The 23,693-nt window shown below is 46.4% G+C and overlaps 2 protein-coding genes across 2 annotated transcripts; one reads left to right on the forward strand and one right to left on the reverse strand.

Annotated features, from left to right (window-relative positions):
• Positions 1–2,525: 2,525 nt before the first annotated feature.
• On the reverse strand, positions 2,526–23,043 carry LOC310757113 (uncharacterized protein). The gene is made up of 3 exons (XM_083602305.1): positions 22,969–23,043; positions 6,009–6,182; positions 2,526–4,013 (listed from the first exon to the last, which is right to left on the reverse strand). The coding sequence occupies exons 2-3, from the start codon at positions 6,139–6,141 to the stop codon at positions 3,172–3,174; spliced, it is 975 nt and encodes a 324-aa protein (XP_083458431.1). The 5' UTR covers positions 6,142–6,182; positions 22,969–23,043; the 3' UTR covers positions 2,526–3,171.
• On the forward strand, positions 6,883–15,326 carry LOC310757146 (uncharacterized protein). Its single transcript, XM_083602349.1, has 4 exons — positions 6,883–7,423; positions 11,492–11,665; positions 13,752–14,237; positions 14,407–15,326. The coding sequence occupies exons 3-4, from the start codon at positions 14,209–14,211 to the stop codon at positions 15,290–15,292; spliced, it is 915 nt and encodes a 304-aa protein (XP_083458475.1). The 5' UTR covers positions 6,883–7,423; positions 11,492–11,665; positions 13,752–14,208; the 3' UTR covers positions 15,293–15,326.
• Positions 23,044–23,693: the final 650 nt, after the last annotated feature.

Genomic DNA, 23,693 nt, shown 5'->3' on the forward strand with positions numbered 1-23,693 from the left:
GAGTAATGGTGCCCGAGCACAGGAGCCGTCTGCCAATTGCCTCCACCTGTACCAGTTCCGACTTATCCTGGAGTGGCACCTGGTGATGGGCGGCAAAGGCAGAGTCCATATACGAGCGGGTTGCCCCTGAATCTACCAGAGCGTGGGTGAGAATCCAGGGCCCGCCAGAGGGGTAAAGGCGCACCAGAACCATGAGGTGTCGCAATTCCACTGGTGAGGGCCCCTCTTGCATGGTTTGGGACCCCATGTACCAGGGCCTTCGGCTTGGCGGTTTCCCTGTGGCTGGCATCTTCTCGGGACAGGATCGGGCGTAATGTCCACTCCCACCGCAGTAGAGACACAGACTCCCCTCGCGACGCTGCGTCTTCGAGGGGGAGAGGTGAGGTCGCACTGCCCTGAGCTGCGTTGGCTAGTCCGGCAACTCGGCTGTGGCCATGGACCTGCTGGGAAGGACTGGAGCCAGGAGCCGGGAGTGCTGGCAGTCCCGGGCCTGGCGACGGTCCTCCAACCGATCGTCTATCTGCAGGCTCCGCTGAATGAGGGCGTCCAGCATGGTGGGGCGATCCATCATGGCCATCTGGTCCAGTATCTCATCTGAAAACCCCTCGAAATACTGATCCCGCAGTGCGAAGTCATTCCAGGACAAGTCCTGTGCCAACAGCCGAAATTCTGTGGTGTAGGCAGCGGCTGTGGACTTATCCTGTTTCAACCGACGAATTGCCCGATTGGCTTGGCTCCCCTTCAGAGGGTTGCCAAACGCAGTCTCCAAGTGGTTACAAAACCCCACAGTCTGTCAGCAAAGGAGAGTCTTGCCGGAGCAGTGGCAAAGCCCACTTAGCCGCCTGGTCCTTCAGCAAGCTGCTCAAAAAGTGCACCTTGGTGCGATTGTCAGGAAAATTCCAGGATCGCCCCTGAATATACAGCTTGGCCTGGGCGAGGAACATGGGAAAGCTGGCCGGGGACCCATCAAATTTCTCTGGCAGGGCCCCTGGGTACTTGCCAGAAACTGGGGCGTCAGCCCCAGGAGCCGGTAAGGCGTCCAACCGCTGCTGAAGCGCCATAACTGCATTGCTTAGCTGCTGAACGGTGTGAGTCAAGGCCTGGTTCTCCTGGGCCAATGCCACCAACGCAGCTGCCTGGTCGGCCATGGCTTCTGGCTCTTCCCAAATGCACCCCAACGAAGGGGGAGTGCGGGTGTGGTGGGAGCAAACTGTGCTGGTCCCGGGGGGGTTACCGTGAGGTGTGGTCTGAGTCCGGTCCTGGGTTGAGGGTCTGGAGGCTGTTCATCAAGGGTGAAGCGGGGTCCAAGGCAAGGAGCCGGGAGTGGTCAGGAACTCCGGAAGAGCAGGTCAGGGTGCTGGCAGGAACAGGTTTCCAGTGATGTTGCTCCCGCAACCTAGGACTGGGCTGACTGGCCTTTATCTCCTCTGAGGCATAGGGCGGTCCTGGCCCACAGGTGACTCACCTCTCCTGGCCTTAAGGCGAGCACTTCTCCTGAGAGAACCTAGTTCCCTCCGCCTCTCTGCCCTGAGCCTCTGCAGCTCAGGAGAGGCTGGAGGGTTACTGGACCCAGAGGCAACCTCACCTTCCCCTGACAGGGCTGGGAGAGGAGCACCTGCAGGCAATGGGTCCTCGATCGCCTCCAGAGCCAGAGTGGATTCATCTGGTGCTCCCGAGGATCTGGCACAGGTGCGGGCCCTTCAGATTCAAGCCCCTGCCCCGGCTCAGCCGGCCCTGGAGGCAGGGACTCCTGTGCAGGCTGGGATTCCTCAGGTTCAGCCTCTGAATCAGATTCCCAGGCCATCACAAGAGTCCTCAAAGTCATTTAAGTAATAGAGAATATAGGTAACCAATATTGGTTAAAAATTGGAGGGCTATACAACAAAATTTCCAAAGTCCAAGAGACAGGAAACAGGAGTTTAGAAGAGCCAGTAGAGGAACTATACAAACAAATGAACAGACAACCCAACTTATTCAAAAGATGTGGAGTAAGGAAGAACAAGTTAGCGAAGCAAAGGTTGAAAGGATAATGAAAGGAACAGATGAGATTAAAGTAAGCAAATTTTGAGAACTGAAATTAAAATTCTTTCTAAAATGGTATATTTTTAAATTTTTTATTAAATTTTATTTAACATAATTATTACAAAATACAAGCAAAATACATAAAAATACATACATACATACGTTTTTTCAGATAAGCAAACATATATAAAAAAAGAAAAAAAAGAAAAAGGAAGAAAAGAAAAAGTAAAAAATAAGAAGAAAAAATGGAAGAACTTCTTCCAAATTTATTCTACAAATATCTCAATAATAAAATTACACTGCACTTCATATATCCATTTTAAGCAAATTTTTATGTTATTCCGTATTTTTCCCATACAATCTCATAAAATTTTCTAATCAATGTTTTCTGAATCTTTTATAAATCTATTTTATTTTATTTTTTTAAATAAATGTTTATTAAGATTTTACAAAACAAAAAAGTCATAATTTCAAATAAATCAATAAATCTATTTTAAACACAACCAATATCTTATACTTAATCCTTGTCTATAATTATTTTAACATTTCCATTGTTTCTACATTATATTTACATGATTTATTCAGCCATTCTTTGGTCGGAACGTAATTCCCTTTCCTATTATTGGCTATTAATGTTCCTTCTCAAGGTCATGAAGGAATCTGAAGAGGTGATTCAAGCAACACAAAAGGAGATGTCTCCTAAAGATCAGGAGGAACTTTCTGATAGTAAGAGCCAGCAGTGAAAAGGAACTCCCTCAGAAGGGGGTGGACTCTCCTTCATTGGAGGTCTATAAGAAGAAGTTGGATGGCCATCTGTCATGGATGCTTGAAATGATTTTTTTCTGCGTTGGCAGGTGTTGGACTAGATTCCGAATCTACCATTCTATTATTCACCATGCTGTGAGTTCTTGAATTGACTTTTTTACGAGGGAAATTTTATCTACATTCCATGCGCTGATATGCTTTCAACCCTGTATGAATTATTTGGTGGGCCATGAGAGTGGCACTCTGACTGAAGGCCTTCCCACATTCCAAACACTAAGAAGATTTCTCTCTGGTGTGAATTCTGTGATGCAAAGCGAGATTGCGGCTGTGACTGAAGCTCTTTCCACATTCAAAGCACTGATAGGGTTTCTCCCCTGTATGGATTCATTGGTGGGAAGCGAGATGGTCGCTCTTACTGAAGCTCTTTCCACATTCCAAGCACTGATGTGGTTTCTCTCCTGTATGAACTTTTTGATGGGAATAGAGACTCTGACTGTGACTGAAGCTTTTTCCACATTCAAAGCACTGATAGGGTTTCTCCCCTGTATGGATTCTTTGGTGGGAAGCAAGGTGGGTTCTCTGACTGAAGCTCTTTCCACATTCCAAGCACTGATAGGATTTCTCCCCTGTATGTATTCTTTGATGAAAAGTGAGAGTGTCCTTTCGACTGAAGCTCTTTCCACATTCCAAGCACTGAAAGGATTTCTCCCCTGAATGAATTCTTTCATGGGAAGTGAGATGGGTGCTCTGACTGAAGCTCTTTCCACATTCCAAGCACTGATGTGGTTTCTCCCCTGTATGGATTCTTTGATGCAAAGTGAGACTGCTGCTTTCACTGAAGCTCTTCCCACATTCCAAGCACTGATAGGGTTTTTCCCCTGTATGAATTCTTTGATGGGAAGTGAGACTCTGCCTGTGACGGAAGCTCTTCCCACATTCCAGGCACTGAAAGGGTTTCTCCCCTGTATGAATTCTTTGATGGGAAGTGAGATTACACTTCCAATTGAAGCTCTTTCCACATTCTCTGCAGTGATACAATTTCTCTCCTCTATGAATTCTTTCATGTGAAGTGAGGCTATCCCTCCGAATGAAGCTCTTTCGTTGATGGGAGGTGGACTGGGAGCTCTGGCCGATGTTCTCTCCATACTCTGAATATTTATTTGATTTCTCCGATATGTGGATTCTGTTGTGGTCCCCCTTGTTCTTCCCTTCAACTTCATCACCATCTGCAATGAAGAGAGAACATAATTATCGCCTCAGGAAGAAATGGAGCTCCAGATTATTGAACAGAGTTCCCCGCCCCTCCAACTCACTAAGAGACTTGAGAGTGCTCCGTTTCAGCCTCAAAAGGACTTCCTTGAAGTCTAAATTAATGGCATTGTAGATGTGTGGCATCTTCAACCCCCCAACATTTGAGCACGCCTGAGGGGTGCCTGACTCTCTTGAAACCAGTGGGCCACACTTCCAGCATACTGTGACCAGGGTGCAGATGACACAGAACCACTCAGAGCGAAGGGGACGTGGTTCACATCCATTATTGAACAAAGTTAATGAATGCTTGTGATAAAGGAAGGACTGAAGTTAGATGTGAGGCCTTACAATAGTTTTCACTGCCTTTGTTTCCTGGTAATAACTGACATATTGCTTGGCTTTTATCTGGGATAGATTTGATTTGGCTCAATCCTGGAATCCACCCCATATGCAAGGTCAGTCATCTCTTTGGTCAATCAAATGCAAACAGAAGCCAAAACAACAAACCTGACAGAAGTTACTTCAACTTCCCTAAAAACTCTCAAGCCCACATTTAAGAAGGCCTGGGTGGTTCAGACAAGCCTGGTCATTGTTTCAAAATGCATGACTAGACAAAGAATATTCACAAACCGTTGATATCCCTCCATTCAGGGCTCACAGTGTGGATGTTAGAATCCCAGATGCTGTTGGTCTCCATCCAAATAGTGGTGGTTCATCAAATAGAGCAGGGATGTGCAACAGGTCGATCACGATCTACTGGTTGATCCCTGCGAGGTTTTGGTCAATCACAGTCAATTGCAGGCCCCCTCCCGGATCCTCCCTCCATTGTTGGAGAATGGAAGACAGAGCTTACAAACCGAGGCTGGAGGCTGTTTTCCCCCCAGCGCTCCTTTGGTGAGTTGCTAATAAAAGCTCAACAACTTTGACCTGAACCCCTACAAAACAGGGGTAGATCACTCCAAGTTTTGAATTCTGCAAGTAGATCGCAGTCTCTTGGAAGTTGGCCACCCCTGAAATAGAGGTAAGCATGGAATTTCAAAACTGATGTTATGATCTAACAGGGAATTTTAACGAGAGGGTCCATGATCCCTCAATTCTCCTTCTTGACTTCCTTACAAAAAGCTCTCTTGTCAGGATCCAGCAACGTCCCTGCCTCCTCTGAAAGAAGCAGGAACATCTTCACCTGCACACTCCCCACCAGCTGTTGCCTCAATCTATATTTGGTATAAATTTAAACCTTTTCCTAAATATCTTTCTTCACTTTGAATCTCCTCTCATTTTCATTAGGAGACCAACTCTGTATAGTTTAATTGGTAACAGAAGATGGAAAATGACTATTACTCACACTTAATCTAAGCACGACAGTCACAAGAGCTTCTGACTAGGAATTCGGCTATGCGATGTTGAATGTTCTCTGTTCTCCGCTGTTTACCCTTTTTTGTTTCAATTTATACCAATTCATGAACCCAGAACTCATACACTGATCACCAACGAGGAACGACATGTTATTCCTGCAAATTTATTTAGTCTACATATTTGTATCATATATTAGCCTTATATGATCCTTGTTTTTAAAAGAAAAGGAAAAGTTATTCCTAAAAGAAAAGAAAAAGGCAAAACACAGAGGCCCCATCGGCAATCAGTCCTGAAATTAGGATCAGGTAATTTAAAGAATCATGGCTTCTAGTGCTGCGCAATGGATCAGTGAGTTCTCTGACATTGGTAGGGCATTCAGAGCACAGTACTGGCACCAATACATCGCGGTGGCCGGGGAGCTGTGATGTATTCCTGGCTCAAATCGCCTGCAGATGTCAAAGGCGCTGGAAGGCAGGTGGAGGAGCCCAAAAAGGTGCCCACCTTCTCAAACTCCATCCGCCTGCCTGCCTCATCCCACCCCCAAAATGAGCAAGCCCCAGTAACTCTCCAGCCCCATCCATCCATGTCCCCATCTCCCCTCCCCCGGGACTCACCAGATATCTCGGAAGTCCCTGGGAGGGAACGCTCAGAGGCTGTGAGGAGGGATGCAGGAGACAACCTGACCAGGTCAACTGTCCATCTTCCCCCTTCCATCCTCGCTAGGTTTACAGATTCAGTCTCTTTCATCTTTCCTGAGGAGTTGAGAAGCCACCACAAGCTGCAGGGTCCTGGGAGAGAGGAAGAAGCAAAGGGAGCCTCAGAGGCCCTGCAGGGATTCTCCTGCCCTAGATATTCCCCTGCTCCTGGAGAAGCACAAATGGGGCAGCCCCTTCCCAACAGAAACCCCATTTGAAACATCTACAGTGATTCCAACTTAATCTGTTTGCACCTCACCCCACTTCGTAAGGCTGACATGGTCTGCACATTAGTGACCTGTGAGTAGACCCCATTGAACTCAGAGGGGCTTATGGATAGAACTTGGTGCAAAAACCAGGCACCATCCTGTCCCCAAGCCTGAAAACTGCAACCCCAGAGCATGGGCAGAATACAGCCGAGTAGCTATTACATGTAGGTGCCCCCACGTCTCAGTGCAAGAGATGCCTTAGCAGTTGAGCTGGCTGGGCCCCAGACCTCTTTCTGCTCATCATTAGAGCTGCTGAGAGACCCTAGAAGGTTGGGAATAGGATCTGGCTCCTGCTGTTTCGTAGCCACCTCCTCATTTTCCTTATTCACGCAAAATGGAGTGATTTTTGGTTGTGCTTTCTTTAGAGAAGCTCTCTTTGGAGCAGGGCCCGTGGCACTCGGGGAGAGACCAGAAATTTTGTAACCACTCCAGGTCAACACCATCTTTTCCCTTAATTCCATATCATGTTTCCTTATGCCATTTGTAGCAATTAAAGCAAGGGCACCTGGGGGTCCAGGGCAGGGGAGCATCTCTTGGCCCCCCAGGAAAACAGAAACGTGTGGGGCGGGAGACTTCCAAGGAGACCCTGCAGGTCCCCAACTTCGCAGCCGGATCCCACGTACCCTGCCGGTGGGTCCCAGGGAAGGCGCTTCCAGGAAAGGCGCTTTAACATTCAGGTTTTTAGTCATTTCAAAGTAGGGATCCAGATGCACACGGCAGAATGGTAACGGGGAACCCCCACCTCCCTTGTCGTCAGTCTGCATAAGATGGGGGGGCCTTGATGCAGAGTCCTTGGCCCAGATGGAGAAGGGAGGGCAGCCCTAGAGCGCAGAAGCAGGCAGGGAGAGGGAGGGAGGGAGGGGCGGTCTGGGTGCCCTCGGCTTGCCAAGGGTTAAAAGGAGCAGAGCGGGATTCCTAGAGAGGACAGGAAGGGGAGGGCGGGGGGGGGCAAGGTCCTCCCCAGCAGAAGCCCCTCCCTGCCCAGTCCCTTCCTGCGAGCAACGAGGAGGCTGCTTTGTTCTCTCTGCTTTGCAAAAACTTCCTCGGTGCCCCTCCTGGAATCTGGTGAGTCTCTTCCCCCTTGGGGTGCAGCGGGGAGAAGGGGGTCCCAGGGCTGCAAGGGAGGAGGCAACCCCCCCCGTTCAGCTCATGCAGGGGGGGAGACCCCCAAGTCAGGGAGCAGAGGGTCCTGCCCCCAGTTCCTCTCTGCCGTGCCAGGGAGGGGCTGAGTGTCCAGCAGGTCTGCAACTCTGTTCTTCCTTTGGATCAAGATGCTGCCTTCCTTTGGGGGGGGGGAGTCTTTGGGGCAACAAAAGGAGGGCATGCAAATAAGCCCCCTTCAGATTGAGGGGAAAGTCGCATTTCATAACACAGAGAAGCATCCGAGGAATCCGAGGAAGGAGAAGCCCTGTGGAGTGGGGGGATACAGCCCCCGCCCCCAAGTGTGGAGACTGGAGGGGAGACTCACGATCTACTCAAATACAATTCCCAGAGTTCCCTGGCAAGAAGGGGGGATTGGAGACCACCCTGGGAATTGCAGTCTTTGGGCAGCAGGGCTGAAGCTGTCTCCTTGCAACTCTCAGGGTCCTGAACCAATTCTGGCTCCCAGGATTCTTGGGAGGAGTCCCTAGGGCGGGTGAGATCTGGTTTCCAACCTTGTGATGGATCAGCAGCTAAACATCTGCCCCCTCCCAGCTGAGCAAGTGCACAGACTGGCACGTGCCACTCTTGGGAGCAGGAGCTGCATCCAGCCTTGCTCAGCTCAATATGTTTAGGAAGACCATGCCCCTCCTGCCCTGGCAAGGCACTGGGGTGAAGCTGCCACGTCATCAGCATCCTGTGCGAATAATAATAATAACAATAATATTTACCTGCCACCCATCAGACTGGGTTTCTCCAGACACTCAGGGCAGCACATATAAAAACACAATAAAACATCAAACATTAAAAACGTCACGATACAGGGCTGCCTTCAGATGTCTCCTAAAAGTTGTGTGGTTCTTTATTTCCTTGACATCTGATGGTAGCGTGTTCCACAGGGAGGGGGCCACTACCAAGAAGGCCCTCAGCCTGCTTCCCTGTAACTTCTCTTCTTGCACTGAGGGAACCGCCAGAAGGCCCTTGGTGCTGGACCTCAGGGTCCAGGCTGAATGATGGGGGTGGAGACGCTCCTTCAGGTGTACAGGACTAAGGCCGTTTAGGGTTTAAAGGTCAGCACCAACACTTTGAATTGTGCTCGGAAACATACTGGGAACCAATGTAGTTCCTTTAGGAGTGGTCTTACATGGTTCCAGCAGCCACTCCCAGTCACCAGTCTAGCCTCCGCATTCTGCAGAACACTAAGTGAATGACACAGAGGTTGCTGCAGACTAAAGTTAGAAAAGCTTTAATTGCTACAAATGGCATAAGGAAACATGATATGGAATTAAGGGAAAAGATGGTGTTGACCTGGAGTGGTTAGAAAATTTCTGGTCTCTCCCCGAGTGCCACGGGCCCTGCTCCAAAGAGAGCTTCTCTAAAGAAAGCACAACCAAAAATCTCTCCATTTTGCGTGAATAAGGAAAATGAGGAGGTGGCTAAGAAACAGCAGGAGCCAGATCCTATTCCCAACCTTCTAGGGTCTCTCAGCAGCTCTAATGATGAGCAGAAAGAGGTTTGGGGCCCAGCCAGCTCAACTGCTAAGGCATCTCTTGCACTGAGACGTGGGGGCACCTACATGTAATAGCTACTCGGCTGTATTCTGCCCATGCTCTGGGGCTGCAGTTTTCAGACTTGGGGACAGGATGGTGCCTGGTTTTTGCACCAAGTTCTATCCATAAGCCCCTCTGAGTTCAATGGGGTCTACTCTCAGGTCACTACTGTGCAGACCATGCCAGCCTTAAGAAGTGGGGTGAGGTGCAAACAGTTTAAGTTGGAATCACTGGAGATGTTTCAAATGGGGTTTCTGTTGGGAAGGGGCTGCCCCATTTGTGCTTCTCCAGAAGCAGGGGAATATCTAGGGCAGGAGAATGCCTGCAGGGCCTCTGAGGCTCCCTTTGTTTTTTCCTCTCTCCCAGGACCCTGCAGCTTGTGGTGGCTTCTCGGCTCCTCAGGAAGGATGAAAGAGACTGAATCTGTAAACCTAGCGAGGATGGAAGGGGGAAGATGGACAGTTGACCTGGTCAGGTTGTCTCCTGCATCCCTCCTCACAGCCTCTGAGCGTTCCCTCCCAGGGACCTCCGAGAGATCTGGTGAGTGCCAGGGGAGGGGAGATGGGGACATGGATGGATGGGGCTGGAGAGGTATCGGGGCTTGTGTATCATTCGTGCACACTCCCCCACCTCTCCAGTCTGCCTTCCAACTCCGTCAAGACCCGGCTGAGGGGGGTGGGGTGCGTCGAAACTTTTTCAGAACATAAAGAAACAAAAACAGTAGTTTGCTGCCCCCACTTCCTTATCTTAGAACAGCCCTGAAAAGTAACCTAAGGAAGGAGATTATTCTCCAGTTTTTCCAGACTGCCCCACACTGTGTCACTTTTCTGTGTCACAGACAGAAATCCACCAGGCTCTGGTAGGCGACTAAGTGGTCAGGTACTGGTTTGGCTTCCCCGGCAGAAAGGCATAAAAGACAGTAACAGGGAAAAATCCTTTTTCCAGAATTTTTTAAAAACCAAGATTATTCAAATTTTTCAATATCACTAACTACAGAACATACAACGAGAATGAAAGTGTGAAACAGAACTGTTCTCCGCATTCCTGGCATCAGGGCAAGTCCTCTTTGCAAGACAATGGTCTCACATGGCAAGGTATGTTAGGGAATTGCAAGCTGGCTTCCTTAGGTTTTATCCCTTTTGAACCCACGTGGATTCAAAACTCAAAAGCCAATCAGTTCTTTAGATTAATTAGCAACTCGCCAATGGTTAGATAGAACAATAACTCAGGCTTCTTAGGAGCCTCGACAGCCGAATCCTGTTTATCAAAAGGCCTTGAAGATGAAAAGCATTCCCAAAGCCAGACCAGATTCTTTGAGTTGTAAATTAAGCTTCATAACCTTTTTCACACAGACAGGGCATCTAAGATAGCCAGGTGTCAAGACTACAAATCAGCTAGGAACCTCCTTCCTGCAGATGGAGAAGATAACTTATTCACACTCTTTGAGACAGAAAGTCTGCAATTAAAGAAGCAGATACACATTCCAAGAATTCTACAGCGTTTGGCTCTCCCATAATGCTCTTCTTTAGCATGAGCCAAAGTTTTAACTTGCGAAGATTTCCCAACTTCATTACAAACTCTTTATTGGTAATATATAGAGATAAATTGAGGATTTTTACAATTTTATAACATGCAGATAAAATTATGTGTTGCGAAACCAGAGAGAGGAGCTGGGGGAAGTCTTGGGGGTGGGGAGGGATTTTTTTCTTTTTTAGGGGGAAATGGGGGGGGGTAATGTGGATGATGTATTTTTGTTAAAATTGTTATGTTGGAATTCCTAATAAAAACATGTATTTTTTTTTTAAAAAAGGAATTAAGGGAAAAGATGGTGTTGACCTGGAGTGGTTACAAAATTTCTGGTCTCTCCCCGAGTGCCATGGGCCCTGCTCCAAAGAGAGCTTCTCTAAAGAAAGCACAACCAAAAATCACTCCATTTTGCGTGAATAAGGAAAATGAGGAGGTGGCTACGAAACAGCAGGAGCCAGATCCTATTCCCAACCTTCTAGGGTCTCTCAGCAGCTCTAATGATGAGCAGAAAGAGGTTTGGGGCCCAGCCAGCTCAACTGCTAAGGCATCTCTTGCACTGAGACGTGGGGGCACCCGCATGTAATAGCTACTCGGCTGTATTCTGCACATGCTCTGGGGCTGCAGTTTTCAGGCTTGGGGACAGGATGGTGCCTGGTTTTTGCACCAAGTTCTATCCATAAGCCCCTCTGAGTTCAATGGGGTCTACTCTCAGGTACTAGTGTGCAGACCATGCCAGCCTTACGAAGTGGGGTGAGGTGCAAACAGATTAAGTTGGAACCACTGGAGATGTTTCAAATGGGGTTTCTGTTGGGAAGGGGCTGCCCCATTTGTGCTTCTCCAGGCGCAGGGGGATATCTAGGGCAGGAGAATCCCTGCAGGGCCTCTGAGGCTCCCTTTGTTTCTTCCTCTCTCCCAGGACCCTGCAGCTTGTGGTGGCTTCTCGACTCCTCAGGAAGGATGAAAGAAACTGAATCTGTAAACCTAGCGAGGATGGAAGGGGGAAGATGGACAGTTGACCTGGTCAGGTTGTCTCCTGCATCCCTCCTCACAGCCTCTGAGCGTTCCCTCCCAGGGACTTCCGACATATCTGGTGAGTCCCAGGGGAGGGGAGATGGGGACATGGATGGATGGGGCTGGAGAGTTACTGGGGCTTGCTCATTTTGGGGGTGGGATGAGGCAGGCAGGCGGATGGAGTTTGAGAAGGTGGGCACCTTTTTGGGCTCCTCCACCTGCCTTCCAGCGCCTTTGACATCTGCAGGCAATTTGAGCCAGGAATACGTCACAGCTCCCCGGCCACCGCGATGTATTGGTGCCAGTACTGTGCTCTGAATGCCCTACCAATGTCAGAGAACTCACTGATCCATCACGCAGCACTAGAAGCCATGATTCTTTAAATTACCTGATCCTAATTTCAGGACTGATTGCCGATGGGGCCTCTGTGTTTTGCCTTTTTCTTTTCTTTTAGGAATAACTTTTCCTTTTCTTTTAAAAACAAGGATCATATAAGGCTAATATATGATACAAATATGTAGACTAAATAAATTTGCAGGAATAACATGTCGTTCCTCGTTGGTGATCAGTGTATGAGTTCTGGGTTCATGAATTGGTATAAATTGAAACAAAAAAGGGTAAACAGCGGAGAACAGAGAACATTCAACATCGCATAGCCGAATTCCTAGTCAGAAGCTCTTGTGACTGTCGTGCTTAGATTAAGTGTGAGTAATAGTCATTTTCCATCTTCTGTTACCAATTAAACTATACAGAGTTGGTCTCCTCATGAAAATGAGAGGAGATTCAAAGTGAAGAAAGATATTTAGGAAAAGGTTTAAATTTAGACCAAATTTAGATTGAGGCAACAGCTGGTGGGGAGTGTGCAGGTGAAGATGTTCCTGCTTGTTTCAGAGGAGGCAGGGACGTTGCTGGATCCTGACAAGAGAGCTTTTTGTAAGGAAGTCAAGAAGGAGAATTGAGGGATCATGGACCCTCTCGTTAAAATTCCCTGTTAGATCATAACATCAGTTTTGAAATTCCATACATACCTCTATTTCAGGGGTGGCCAACTTCCAAGAGACTGCGATCTACTCACAGAATTAAAAACTTGGAGTGATCTACCCCTGTTTTGTAGGGGTTCAGGTCAAAGTTGTTGAGCTTTTATTAGCAACTCACCAAAGGAGCGCTGGGGGGGAAACAGCCTCCAGCCTCGGTTTGTAAGCTCTGTCTTCCATTCTCCAACAATGGAGGGAGGATCCGGGAGGGGGTCAGTGATTGACTGTGATTGACCAAAACCTCGCAGGGATCTACCAGCAGATCGTGATCGACCTGTTGGACATCCCTGCTCTATTTGATGAACCACCACTATTTGGATGGAGACCAACAGCATCTGGGATTCTAACATCCACACCGTGAGCCCTGAATGGAGGGATATCAACGGTTTGTGAATATTCTTTGTCTAGTCATGCATTTTGAAACAATGACCAGGCTTGTCTGAACCACCCAGGCCTTCTTAAATGTGGGCTTGAGAGTTTTTAGGGAAGTTGAAGTAACTTCTGTCAGGTTTGTTGTTTTGGCTTCTGTTTGCATTTGATTGACCAAAGAGATGACTGACCTTGCATATGGGGTGGATTCCAGGATTGAGCCAAATCAAATCTATCCCAGATAAAAGCCAAGCAATATGTCAGTTATTACCAGGAAACAAAGGCAGTGGAAACTATTGTAAGGCCTCACATCTAACTTCAGTCCTTCCTTTATCACAAGCATTCATTAACGTTGTTCAATAATGGATGTGAAGCACGTCCCCTTCGCTCTGAGTGGGGTTGGGGTCCGGGGCAGCAATGCAGACTTAGCACAACTTACCCTAACATGGCAGTGCATTGCTGGGGGAGGGGTCAGGTGGTGGGTTTGATGGTTCTGTGTCATCTGCGCCCCGGTCGCAGTATGCTGGCAGTGTGGCCCATTGGTTTCAAGAGAGTCAGGCACCCCTTAGGCGTGCTCAAGTGTTAGGGGGTTGAAGATGCCACACATCTACAATGCCATTAAGTTAGACTTCAAGGCTGTCCTCTTGAGGCTGAAACGGAGCACTCTCAAGTCTCTTGGTGAGATGAGGGGTGGGGAACTGTTCAATAATCTGGAGCTCCATTTCTTCCTGAGGCAATAATTATCTTCTCTCTTCGTTGCAGATGGTGATGAATGGGAAGGGAAGAACAAGGGGGACCACAACAGAATCCACATATCGGAGAAATCAAATAAATATTCAGAGTATGGAGAGAACATCGGCCAGAGCTCCCAGTCCACCTCCAATCAACGAAAGAGCTTCATTCGGAGGGATAGCCTCACTTCACATGGAAGAATTCACAGAGGAGAGAAATTGTATGACTGCAGAGAATGTGGAAAGAGTTTCAATCGGAAGTACAGTCTCACTTCCCATCAAAGAATTCATACGGGGGAGAAACCCTATCAGTGCTTAGAATGTGGAAAGAGCTTTAGTCACAGATCACATCTCACTTGCCATCAAAGAATTCATACAGGGGAGAAACCCTATCAGTGCTTGGAATGTGGGAAGAGCTTCCGTCACAGCCATAGTCTCACTTCCCATCAAAGAATCCATACAGGGGAGAAACCCTATCAGTGCTTGGAATGTGGAAAGAGCTTCAGTCACAGTCAGAGTCTCTATTCCCATCAAAGAATCCATACAGGGGAGAACCCCTATCAGTGCTTTGAATGTGGGAAAAGTTTCAGTCAAAGCTCCCATCTCATAATCCATAAAAGAATCCACACAGGGGAGAAACCCTATCAGTGCTTGGAATGTGGGAAGAGCTTCAGTAACAGCACCAGTCTTGCTTCCCACCAAAGAATCCATACAGGGGAGAAACCCTATCAGTGCTTTGAATGTTCAAAGAGCTTCAGTCACAGCCGCAGTCTCGCTTTGCATCACAGAATCCATACAGGGGAGAAACCCTATCAGTGCTTGGAATGTGGAAAGAGCTTCAGTAACAGCACCAATCTTGCTTCCCATCAAAGAATCCATACAGGGGAGAAACCCTATCAGTGCTTGGAATGTGGAAAGAGCTTCAGTAACAGCACCAATCTTGCTTCCCACCAAGGAATCCATACAGGGGAGAAACCCTATCAGTGCTTGGAATGTTCAAAGAGCTTCAGTCACAGCCGCAGTCTCGCTTTGCATCACAGAATCCATACAGGGGAGAAACCCTATCAGTGCTTGGAATGTGGAAAGAGCTTCAGTAACAGCACCAATCTTGCTTCCCACCAAGGAATCCATACAGGGGAGAAACCCTATCAGTGCTTTGAATGTTCAAAGAGCTTCAGTCACAGCAAGAGACTCGCTTTGCATCACAGAATCCATACAGGGGAGAAACCCTATCAGTGCTTTGAATGTGGAAAGAGCTTCAGTCAGAGAACCCATCTCGCTTCCCATCAAAGAATCCATACAGGGGAGAAACCCTATCAGTGCTTCGAATGTGGGAAGAGCTTCCGTCACAGCCATAGTCTCACTTCCCATCAAAGAATCCATACAGGGGAGAAACCATATCAGTGCTTCGAATGTGGGAAGAGCTTCAGTCGAATGGACAGTCTCACTTTTCATCTAAGAATACATACAGGGGAGAAACCCTATCACTGCTTGGAATGTGGGAAGAGCTTCAGTCACAGTCAGAGTCTCTATTCCCATCAAAAAGTTCATACAGGAGAGAAACCACATTAGTGCTTGGAATGTGGGAAGAGCTTCCGTCACAGCCATAGTCTCTATTCCCATCAAAGAATCCATACAGGGGAGGAACCCTATCAGTGCTTTGAATGTGGGAAAAGTTTCAGTCAAAGCCCCTATCTCATAATCCATAAAAGAATCCATACAGGGGAGAAACCATACCAGTGCTTGGAATGTGGGAAGAGCTTCAGTCACAGCCGCAGTCTCGCTTTGCATCACAGAATCCATACAGGGGAGAAACCCTATCAGTGCTTGGAATGTGGAAAGAGCTTCAGTCAGAGCAGCAGTCTCGCTTCCCACCAAAGAATCCATACAGGGGAGAAACCCTATCAGTGCTTTGAATGTGGAAAGAGCTTCAGTCACAGCCGCAGTCTCGCTTTGCATCACAGAATTCACACCAGAGAGAAATCTTCTTAGTGTTTGGAATGTGGGAAGGCCTTCAGTCAGAGTGCCACTCTCATGGCCCACCAAATAATTCATACAGGGTTGAAAGCATATCAGCGCATGGAATGTAGATAAAATTTCCCTCGTAAAAAAGTCAATTCAAGAACTCACAGCATGGTGAATAATAGAATGGTAGATTCGGAATCTAGTCCAACACCTGCCAACGCAGAAAAAAATCATTTCAAGCATCCATGACAGATGGCCATCCAACTTCTTCTTATAGACCTCCAATGAAGGAGAGTCCACCCCCTTCTGAGGGAGTTCCTTTTCACTGCTGGCTCTTACTATCAGAAAGTTCCTCCTGATCTTTAGGAGACATCTCCTTTTGTGCTGCTTGAATCACCTCTTCAGATTCCTTCATGACCTTGAGAAGGACTTCTGTATGTCTGAGAATGTCCAGGGGATTGGACCATGCTCTATATTTGGGGGGAAACCCATGGAGAGGAGTCTGATATAGGGCTTAAGTCGTCTAGGCATTGGTCAGATTGTCATAATTACAGACATACTTACTGGTTTGGACGGAAGTGATTCTTATTCCAGGGGAAGTGGTGACCCTGAGATTACAGGTGCTCTCACCAATATTGTCCAAACGTCCAGTAAAACTTTGACACAGCAGACCAATACCCGCTGAGGTCAATGTATTAGGAGGTTAGGTTTAGGGCCGTGTGGTATTGCTTCATTGTATGTGGGGTCCCTATAAAGGGAACTTCTTCCTCTAGGTGGGAGGGAGACTGGTCAATTTACCATCAGTTGAATTCAACATTTAAGTCAGATTTTTAAAAACGGATTTGCAGAACAAAACTCACAGTTAGAAAGGCAGTTATTAGGCTCCAGGGTTAAAATATTATCTAAATGTTACTGGAGTGGGATACAAAGAATGAAATGATAAAATCATGAATGAGAAGCTGGGCCAGAGATGTAGGACAAAACATTGACTTTGCTTTATGGGAGCAACTGTGGAAAGTAAATTTAAGATTTACAGCTAGCTACATGCTAAGGGAAAACTTCATGAAGATGATTCAGAGGAGTCAATCAAGATCATCAAGGGTCTGAAACCAAGCCATATGAGGGGGGCTTGAAGGAACTGGGGGGGTGCGTATCTATTTCAAGTGACGTTTGCCGAAATCTACGCTTGCAACATGGGCTGTCATATGTCCAGATTTTCCCGGACATTTCAGCAATTTCCGCCCAGACGCTGCTTACAATTCTGGATATATGGCAACCATGTCTGTATACAGTGGTACATCGGTTTTCAAACAGCTTAGTTCCTGAACAACTTTGAACTCAAATGCTGCAAACCTGGAAGTCAGTGTTCCAGTTTGCGAACTTTGCTTCGGAAGCCGAACATGCTCCTGAGCTTCTGTTTTCACTGTTGCGCTGCTAATTTGCGCCCTCCCCCATTGTAATCAAAGCCTTCCATTTCCAATTGCAGTGTTCTGAGGTGTTATTTGGTGCTTTTGTTTTTGCTAAAAGTAATTGCGTTTTTATTTGGCTTTTTCATTTTTGTGACTGTGGCTTCTTCTCTGTTTTTGATTGATTGTGTGACTGCGGCAATGCATAAAAGCCCCATCCAAACAATGTCTATCATCAGTGCAGGTAAGAAAAAATAATAATTTTAATTTTAATCTAAAGTACTGTCTTCTTTCTTTTATAGTCCAGTACATTGATTATTGCTTTCATTTTATGGATCAATGATCTCGTTAGATAGTAAAATTCATGTTAAATTGCTGTTTTAGTTGTTTTTAAAAGTCTGGAATTGATTAATCTGTTTTGCATTACTTTCTTTTTTTAAAAAAAATTATTCGATTTTTTACATATATGCTTACAATTTTTAAATTTGCTGTACAATTTTTTCCTTTCCCTCCCCCCCCCTACCCATTGGAAGGGTTCAAACAATTATTCTCAGCCACGGGCATAGTGTCTTTAGTTTCTACCGAATGTCTTTTGTTCCAGTAGTTTTTATCCAATCAAGATAGGGGTTCTATCTGTTCCTTATTGTGGTGGACTTGACCTTCCACGTTGTTTCCTGTGACATGACTGCGACAATGTCTGACTGAATAAGTTCAACAAATAAGTATTCCATGCCTCTACTGTCTTTTCCTCTCTCTTTCCAACCTAAAGCTGTCGTTGCCTTTCCCGCTAATATCATAGCTTTGAAGGTAAACTGGTCACCTTTCTCTATTGCCATGTTTCCAAGTATACCCATTGTCATGAAATCTATTGATAGCTTCATTTAAAAAATTTCCTTAATAACCTTTAGGACTTTTTCCCAGAATTCCTTTACCTCTGGGAATTCCCAGTACATATGGGAAAACCATCCCTTGACTTGTTTACAGTGCCAACAGCTAGAATTCAATCCTGCTACCATATTAGCAAGCTGGGCTGGAGTTATGTAGCATTGTTCCATTTGCTGTTTTCTCATCTCTACTTTAATATTTCATTCCATACCTTCTTATAGTTGAATTCTGCAGTCTTGTTAATATTTCTGCAGAGTTTGATGCCTAGGTATTTTATTCTTTTAGACCCCAGGCCCATACCTGTTATGTTGTTTATTACGTTTTTCCGGCTACGTTTACATTAAAATACATTATTTCTGATTTTGTTATATTTACCCCTAATCCAGAATATTCCTCAAAATCTTCGAATATTATCTTTATTTCTTTTATCCCTTCCTTAGGATTTGTTATGATTCCAGTAATATCATCTGCAAACAAATTGATTTTCCTCTCCTCTTTCCCAATCCTATAGACCTCTATCCTCCCACAGTTCCTTATCCTTTCCGCTAGTTGTGCTATAGCCATTATAAATAGGAACGGCGAAAGAGGACACCCCTGCCGAACGCCTCTGTGTATTGGGGGAGATTGGGAGTATTCCCCATTAACTCTCCCCACTGCTGTTCTTTCCTTATATAGTTCTTGTATCGCGAACCGATAAACCTCTCCTATTCCATATTTTGTCATTGTTTCCCATAAAAACTCCCGTGAGAATGTATCAAATGCTTTAAAGACATCTAATTTCAGTAGCCCGAACTTTTTTACTTGTCCGTGATATTGGTCTTCTTTTATTATTTGGGGGGTGCCATAATTTTGGCGAAGATTTTATAATCTTGGTTTAATAGACTTAGAGGTCCATATGAACCTACTTCTTTAGGGTCTTTGTTTGGTTTTAAGATTACCATTATTTCTGCCTTTCTCCATGTTTCTGGGGCCTTTTCCCCTTCTAGTATACTGTTAAAAAGTTGTTGTAGTTCCGGGGCCAAAATTTCTACCATTTCCTTATAAAATTCAGCTGTAAAACCTTATGTTATGTCGTTATTATGCAGTTTTTGTGCATAAGGTTTCATTGAGCTTTCTTGCCTTAAAGTAGCCTGGCATACATCTCGACTCACCCACACTCTTTTCCCTTGGAAACTCAATTTCCTTCAAAGTCTGGTATACCTGCTGTTGTAGCTTCTCTCTAGAAAATGTAACTATTGCATTCCTGGGGGATTTTCTCCCCTTAGGCCCTCGGCAGCAATGGGCTCGTTCCACATCTTCTGCCTTCAGACTAACTCCTTGAGTACTACTACTACTACTACTACTAATAATAATAATTTATTTATACCCCGCCCATCTGGCTGGGTTTCCCCAGCCACTCTGGGCGGCTTCCAGCAAAACAGTAAAATACATTAACCTATTAAACATTAAAAGCTTCCCTAAACAGGGCTGCCTTCAGATGTCTTCTAAAAGTTTGGTAGTTATTTTTCTCTTTGACATCTGATGGGAGGGCGTTCCACAGAGTGGGTGCCACTACCGAGAAGGCCCTCTGCCTGGTTCCCTGTTACTTGGCTTCTCATACCGAGGGAACCGCCAGAAGGCCCTTGGCGCTGGACCTCATGGAGGTGGAGCATAGCCAGGTTCTCAAAGTTTCTTCCAACTCTTTAGCCTGTATTTCTTCCGGAATTCCTCCCAAAATCGTATTAGCTCTTCTCTGGGGGTCCGGCAATTCTGCCCCCTGTTTAGATAGCGTAGTTACTTTTTTTTCATCTTCCTGGGCTAGCTCTTTAGCTTGAATTGCTAATTGCTTCACCCCCTTAATTTTGACTCCTTCAAGTATTACAATAATATAAATCCTAGTTAAAATATTTTAAAAGACTTCCACCGCATTCACCGCACGCCTCTTAGTTATCTTGCTCGTCTTTACATCTGTTCTTCAATCATTTCCCTTCCTTAGGTTCTTTCATAATCCGTCAAATCTTTATGTTCTCTATATTCTTAACAAGCTTAGTCTAAGCACAGGCAAACTTTCACATTTGAGCCCTGCTTGTATAAATATTCATTTAAGCATTCCCATTGTTTCTGTATTATAGTTTTGGATTTATGCCTTATTAAATCCGTCAATTTTGCTAACTCCAGGTACTCACATAGTTTACTTAACCAGTCGCCTTTTGTTGGGATATAATTTCCTTTCCAATGACTGGCTACCAACATTTTCGCTGCTGTTGTTGCACTCAGAAAGATGTTAGTTTTGTCTTTGGGGATATGCTTACTCAAGATTCCTAGTAAATATGCTTTTGCCCTCCTGATATATGATACTTTTATCAATTTTTTAATCTCTTCATGGATCATCTCCCAAAATTTTCTGATCTCTGGACATGTCCACCACATATGGTATAGAGTGCCTTTCATTCTATTACATCTCCAGCATTTATTACTATATGATCTATTTGTTTTTGCCAGTCTGTCTGGTGCCATATACCATCTGTGGTGCATCTTCATATAATTCTCTCTTAATGAATACTAAGCTGTAAAATTTATATTTTTTCCCCAAAACTTTTTCCAATCTCCAGAATCAATTGTATATCTTAAATCCCGTTCCTACTTTAGAATATTCTCTCCTTTGACTTCTTGATCTGGGAGGACTTTATCTAATAATCTATATATTTTAGAGAGTGTTTTTTGATTATTTTGTAAAACCTCTCTTTCTAATTTTGATATTTTATTTCCCAAATCCCCTAGTTTTTATATCTTTCTCGTATGTAGCCTTAAGTTGGAAATATTCTAACCAATTTATTCCCAGTATTTTGAGTTCTTCGTATTCTTTTAATTTGATACAGTGGTACCTCGGGTTACATACGCTTCAGGTTACAGACTCCGCTAACCCAGAAATAGTGCTTCAGGTTAAGAACTTTGCTTCAGGATGAGAACAGAAATCGTGCTCCGGCGGTGCGGCAGCAGCAGGAGGCCCCATTAGCTAAAGTGGTGCTTCAGGTTAAGAACAGTTTCAGGTTAAGTACGGACCTCCGGAACGAATTGAAAAAAGCAAAGGATGTGTCAGGAGATAGATAATGTTCTTTCTGGAAACAGTAAACCTATTAATAAATTGTACTAAATTTAGTGTGTGTTACAGGCTTCTAAACAAAGTAGTAAATGCACAGCTTCTTTTAAACTTCTGTTGCTTTTTTTAAGTTATTCCTCTTCCATGTTACAGGTGTCTAGAGAGGATGGCCAGTGCTGAGCTTATTTCCAGTTATTTCACTTCAGCTCCTTAATTTAGCTGTTGCACCTTAATATTTTGATTCTTAAACAAGGTGGTACTTTCTGTCAGTTTCCACACTCCTGAGGTACTTCTGACAGTATAGAAGACCCAGGGGGTCACCACACCCTTCATAACTGGTTTGGGATTCTCCTCTTTCTAGAAGATCTTTCCCTTCCTGACTTAAATGAGATCCAAGTAGACAGTATCCTCACAGCTTCTCCTTCTCCTACCGAAGCTGATGGAAGGCACTCCGGGCCACCAAGGCCACCGGAGCCTCGAGCGACAGCAAAGGCTCCAGGAGTACCCCCAAGCTGTGAACCTGCTCCTTCGGAGGAAACGTGACCCCGTGAAGAGCAGGTGGCCTAGGGAACCACCCACTAACAGTGCCTCGGTCTTATCTGGATTGAGCTGAAGTTTGTTGGCTCTCTCCAGTCCATTACCAAGGCAAGACACTGGTCCAGAACTTCCACTGCCTCACCTGCAGGTGTAAAGGAGAAACAGAGCTGAGTGTCATCAGCATACTGCGGACAACGTACTCCAAACCTCCAGATAAGCCCACCCAGCAGTTTCATGTAGATGTTTAACAACCTGGGGGATAGGCTTGAGCCCTGAGGAACCCCACATTGAAGGTTCCATGGGGCTGAAAATCACTCCCCATGTACCACCTGGCTTACTTCTGACCTGGCTTACTTCTCAGCAGATGTGCCAACTTGAATAAAATAATAGGAGGGCCCAGGCAATCACTGTCCAGCAGAATTGATCATATGATGCCGTGCACACACACTATTTGAATGGCAGTGCCGGTTAACTTTGGGGGTGCCAGGACCCCACAAATATTTTATTGGCAAAGCCGATCAGTCCCTAGGAGTTGGCTCTTGTGCGTCAGAACCGCAAAGGGCTGGGCTGCGGATTCTTCCAACCGGATCTCTGCAACTACTGAGAAGAGTTGAGTGCTGACCATTCCTGGCTCCCTGGAGCAGTCCTTGTTTCTGCTAATAAAGAGTTAGCTTCACATGCTCTCTGTGGTTTTGGCTGGCTGGCTCTAGGATTCCATGAATCCAAACTCCCTGGAGGAAGGGGGTGCGGTGGGACTAGGACCCCCACCCCACCCCGCTTTACTTCAATCAGATACCTGAGCAGGAGGAAGACGCCAAGGCAGCTCGGGAGCCCCTCCAGGAAATTCTCTGCCAGCGCCCCCAACCGTCCCCTGGCAATGCTTGGCTGGGCTTCCCTCCCACACCCTCTTCCTGCCAGTCTAATGGATGAGATGATGCCACACACCCCTCACCATTTTAATGTCAATCAACTTTTTTGGAAGGGGGACAACGGGACCTTGGCCCCTAGGAGTTGGCTCCTGGGCCTCTTTCCACCCCCTCCCTGGGGAGTCAACCCTGAGGGCCCTCTTTGGCGATGGGGACCCTCATCTGAAGGACAAGGGAGGTCGGGGTTCGAATCCCCACGACGGGGTGAGCTCCCGTTGCTCTGTCCCAGCTTCTGCCAACCTAGCAGTTCAAAAACATGCCAGTGCAAGTAGTTGTGGCATTTCTGTGCACTCTGGTTTTCACCATTGTACCCCGTGGCGCCAGAAGCGGTTTAGTCCTCCTGGCCACGTGACCCGGAAAAGCTGTCTGGGGACAAACGCCAGCCCCCTCGGCCTGACAGCGGAGACGAGCGCCCCAACCCCACAGTCGCCTTTGACTGGGGTCCTTTACCTTTTGAATATCCCAGTGTTATTGTGCGTGGGGAGAGGGTAATCTCCTGCGCGGGAGGGGCTTCATCCTGCCACACAAGCCCTGCAGGTGTTGGGTTCCCACTTTGCAGCTGGATTGCATAGATCCGGGGCCCAGTGAGGGCCCTTTTGGGGGCCCCTCGCTTCCCCATCACTGCATCTTCATCTCTTTGTCCTCTCTGCCCATCCGCCTCCCTTGCTTGCTCCTCCGGGAGTCTATTTCTGCGAGTCAGGCGGGGGTACCACCCCCCCCTCTATGATGGGGGGGGCAGTTCTTCCTGTACTGGATCCTCAGGGATCCTGCACCTCAGCCCACAAGGCCCCTTTTCTGCAAGGTGGTTCTTTGGCCACTTCTTCCCTGCCTCTGGTTTACAGAAAGCTGCAAAATCTGCACATGCCCAGAGTGTTATGTACTGAAGTTCTCACCCTGGGCCATCAGGGGGATACTGTAGATAGTTTTCACTCAGGTCCACGTCAGTTATTTTAGGCGGGAAACCCTGGGTTGTTGTTGCTACAATGTTAACAGCTGGCTGCCTATAAAAGCAGGCCGGCTGAGCTGTTTGCTGTTCAGTTTTCTGTTCCAGCTTACAAAATAAAGAGTTGCTTTGGAGAAATCGCTGTGTCGTCTGCCATGTCTACCCACTATTCTACACAGAGTATGGAGGGTTTTCAAAACTGTGGTTATGTTTGTTGTGGGGGAAGAAAGGG

Source organism: Podarcis filfolensis (assembly GCF_964270895.1).
Source record: "Podarcis filfolensis genome assembly, chromosome: 2".
NCBI lineage: Eukaryota > Metazoa > Chordata > Lepidosauria > Squamata > Lacertidae > Podarcis > Podarcis filfolensis.

Excerpts from the sequence above, each read along its gene's own strand:
- LOC310757113 (XM_083602305.1), bottom strand. The coding sequence starts at position 6,141 with ATGAAAGAGACTGAATCTGTAAACCTAGCGAGGATGGAAGGGGGAAGA. Across the intron at positions 4,014-6,008 it reads AGGGACTTCCGAGATATCTG|ATGGTGATGAAGTTGAAGGG; the intron begins GTGAGTCCCGGG and ends TCTTCATTGCAG.
- LOC310757146 (XM_083602349.1), top strand. The coding sequence starts at position 14,209 with ATGTGGAAAGAGCTTCAGTCACAGTCAGA. Across the intron at positions 14,238-14,406 it reads GAGCTTCAGTCACAGTCAGA|TCTTGCTTCCCACCAAAGAA; the intron begins GTCTCTATTCCC and ends TAACAGCACCAG.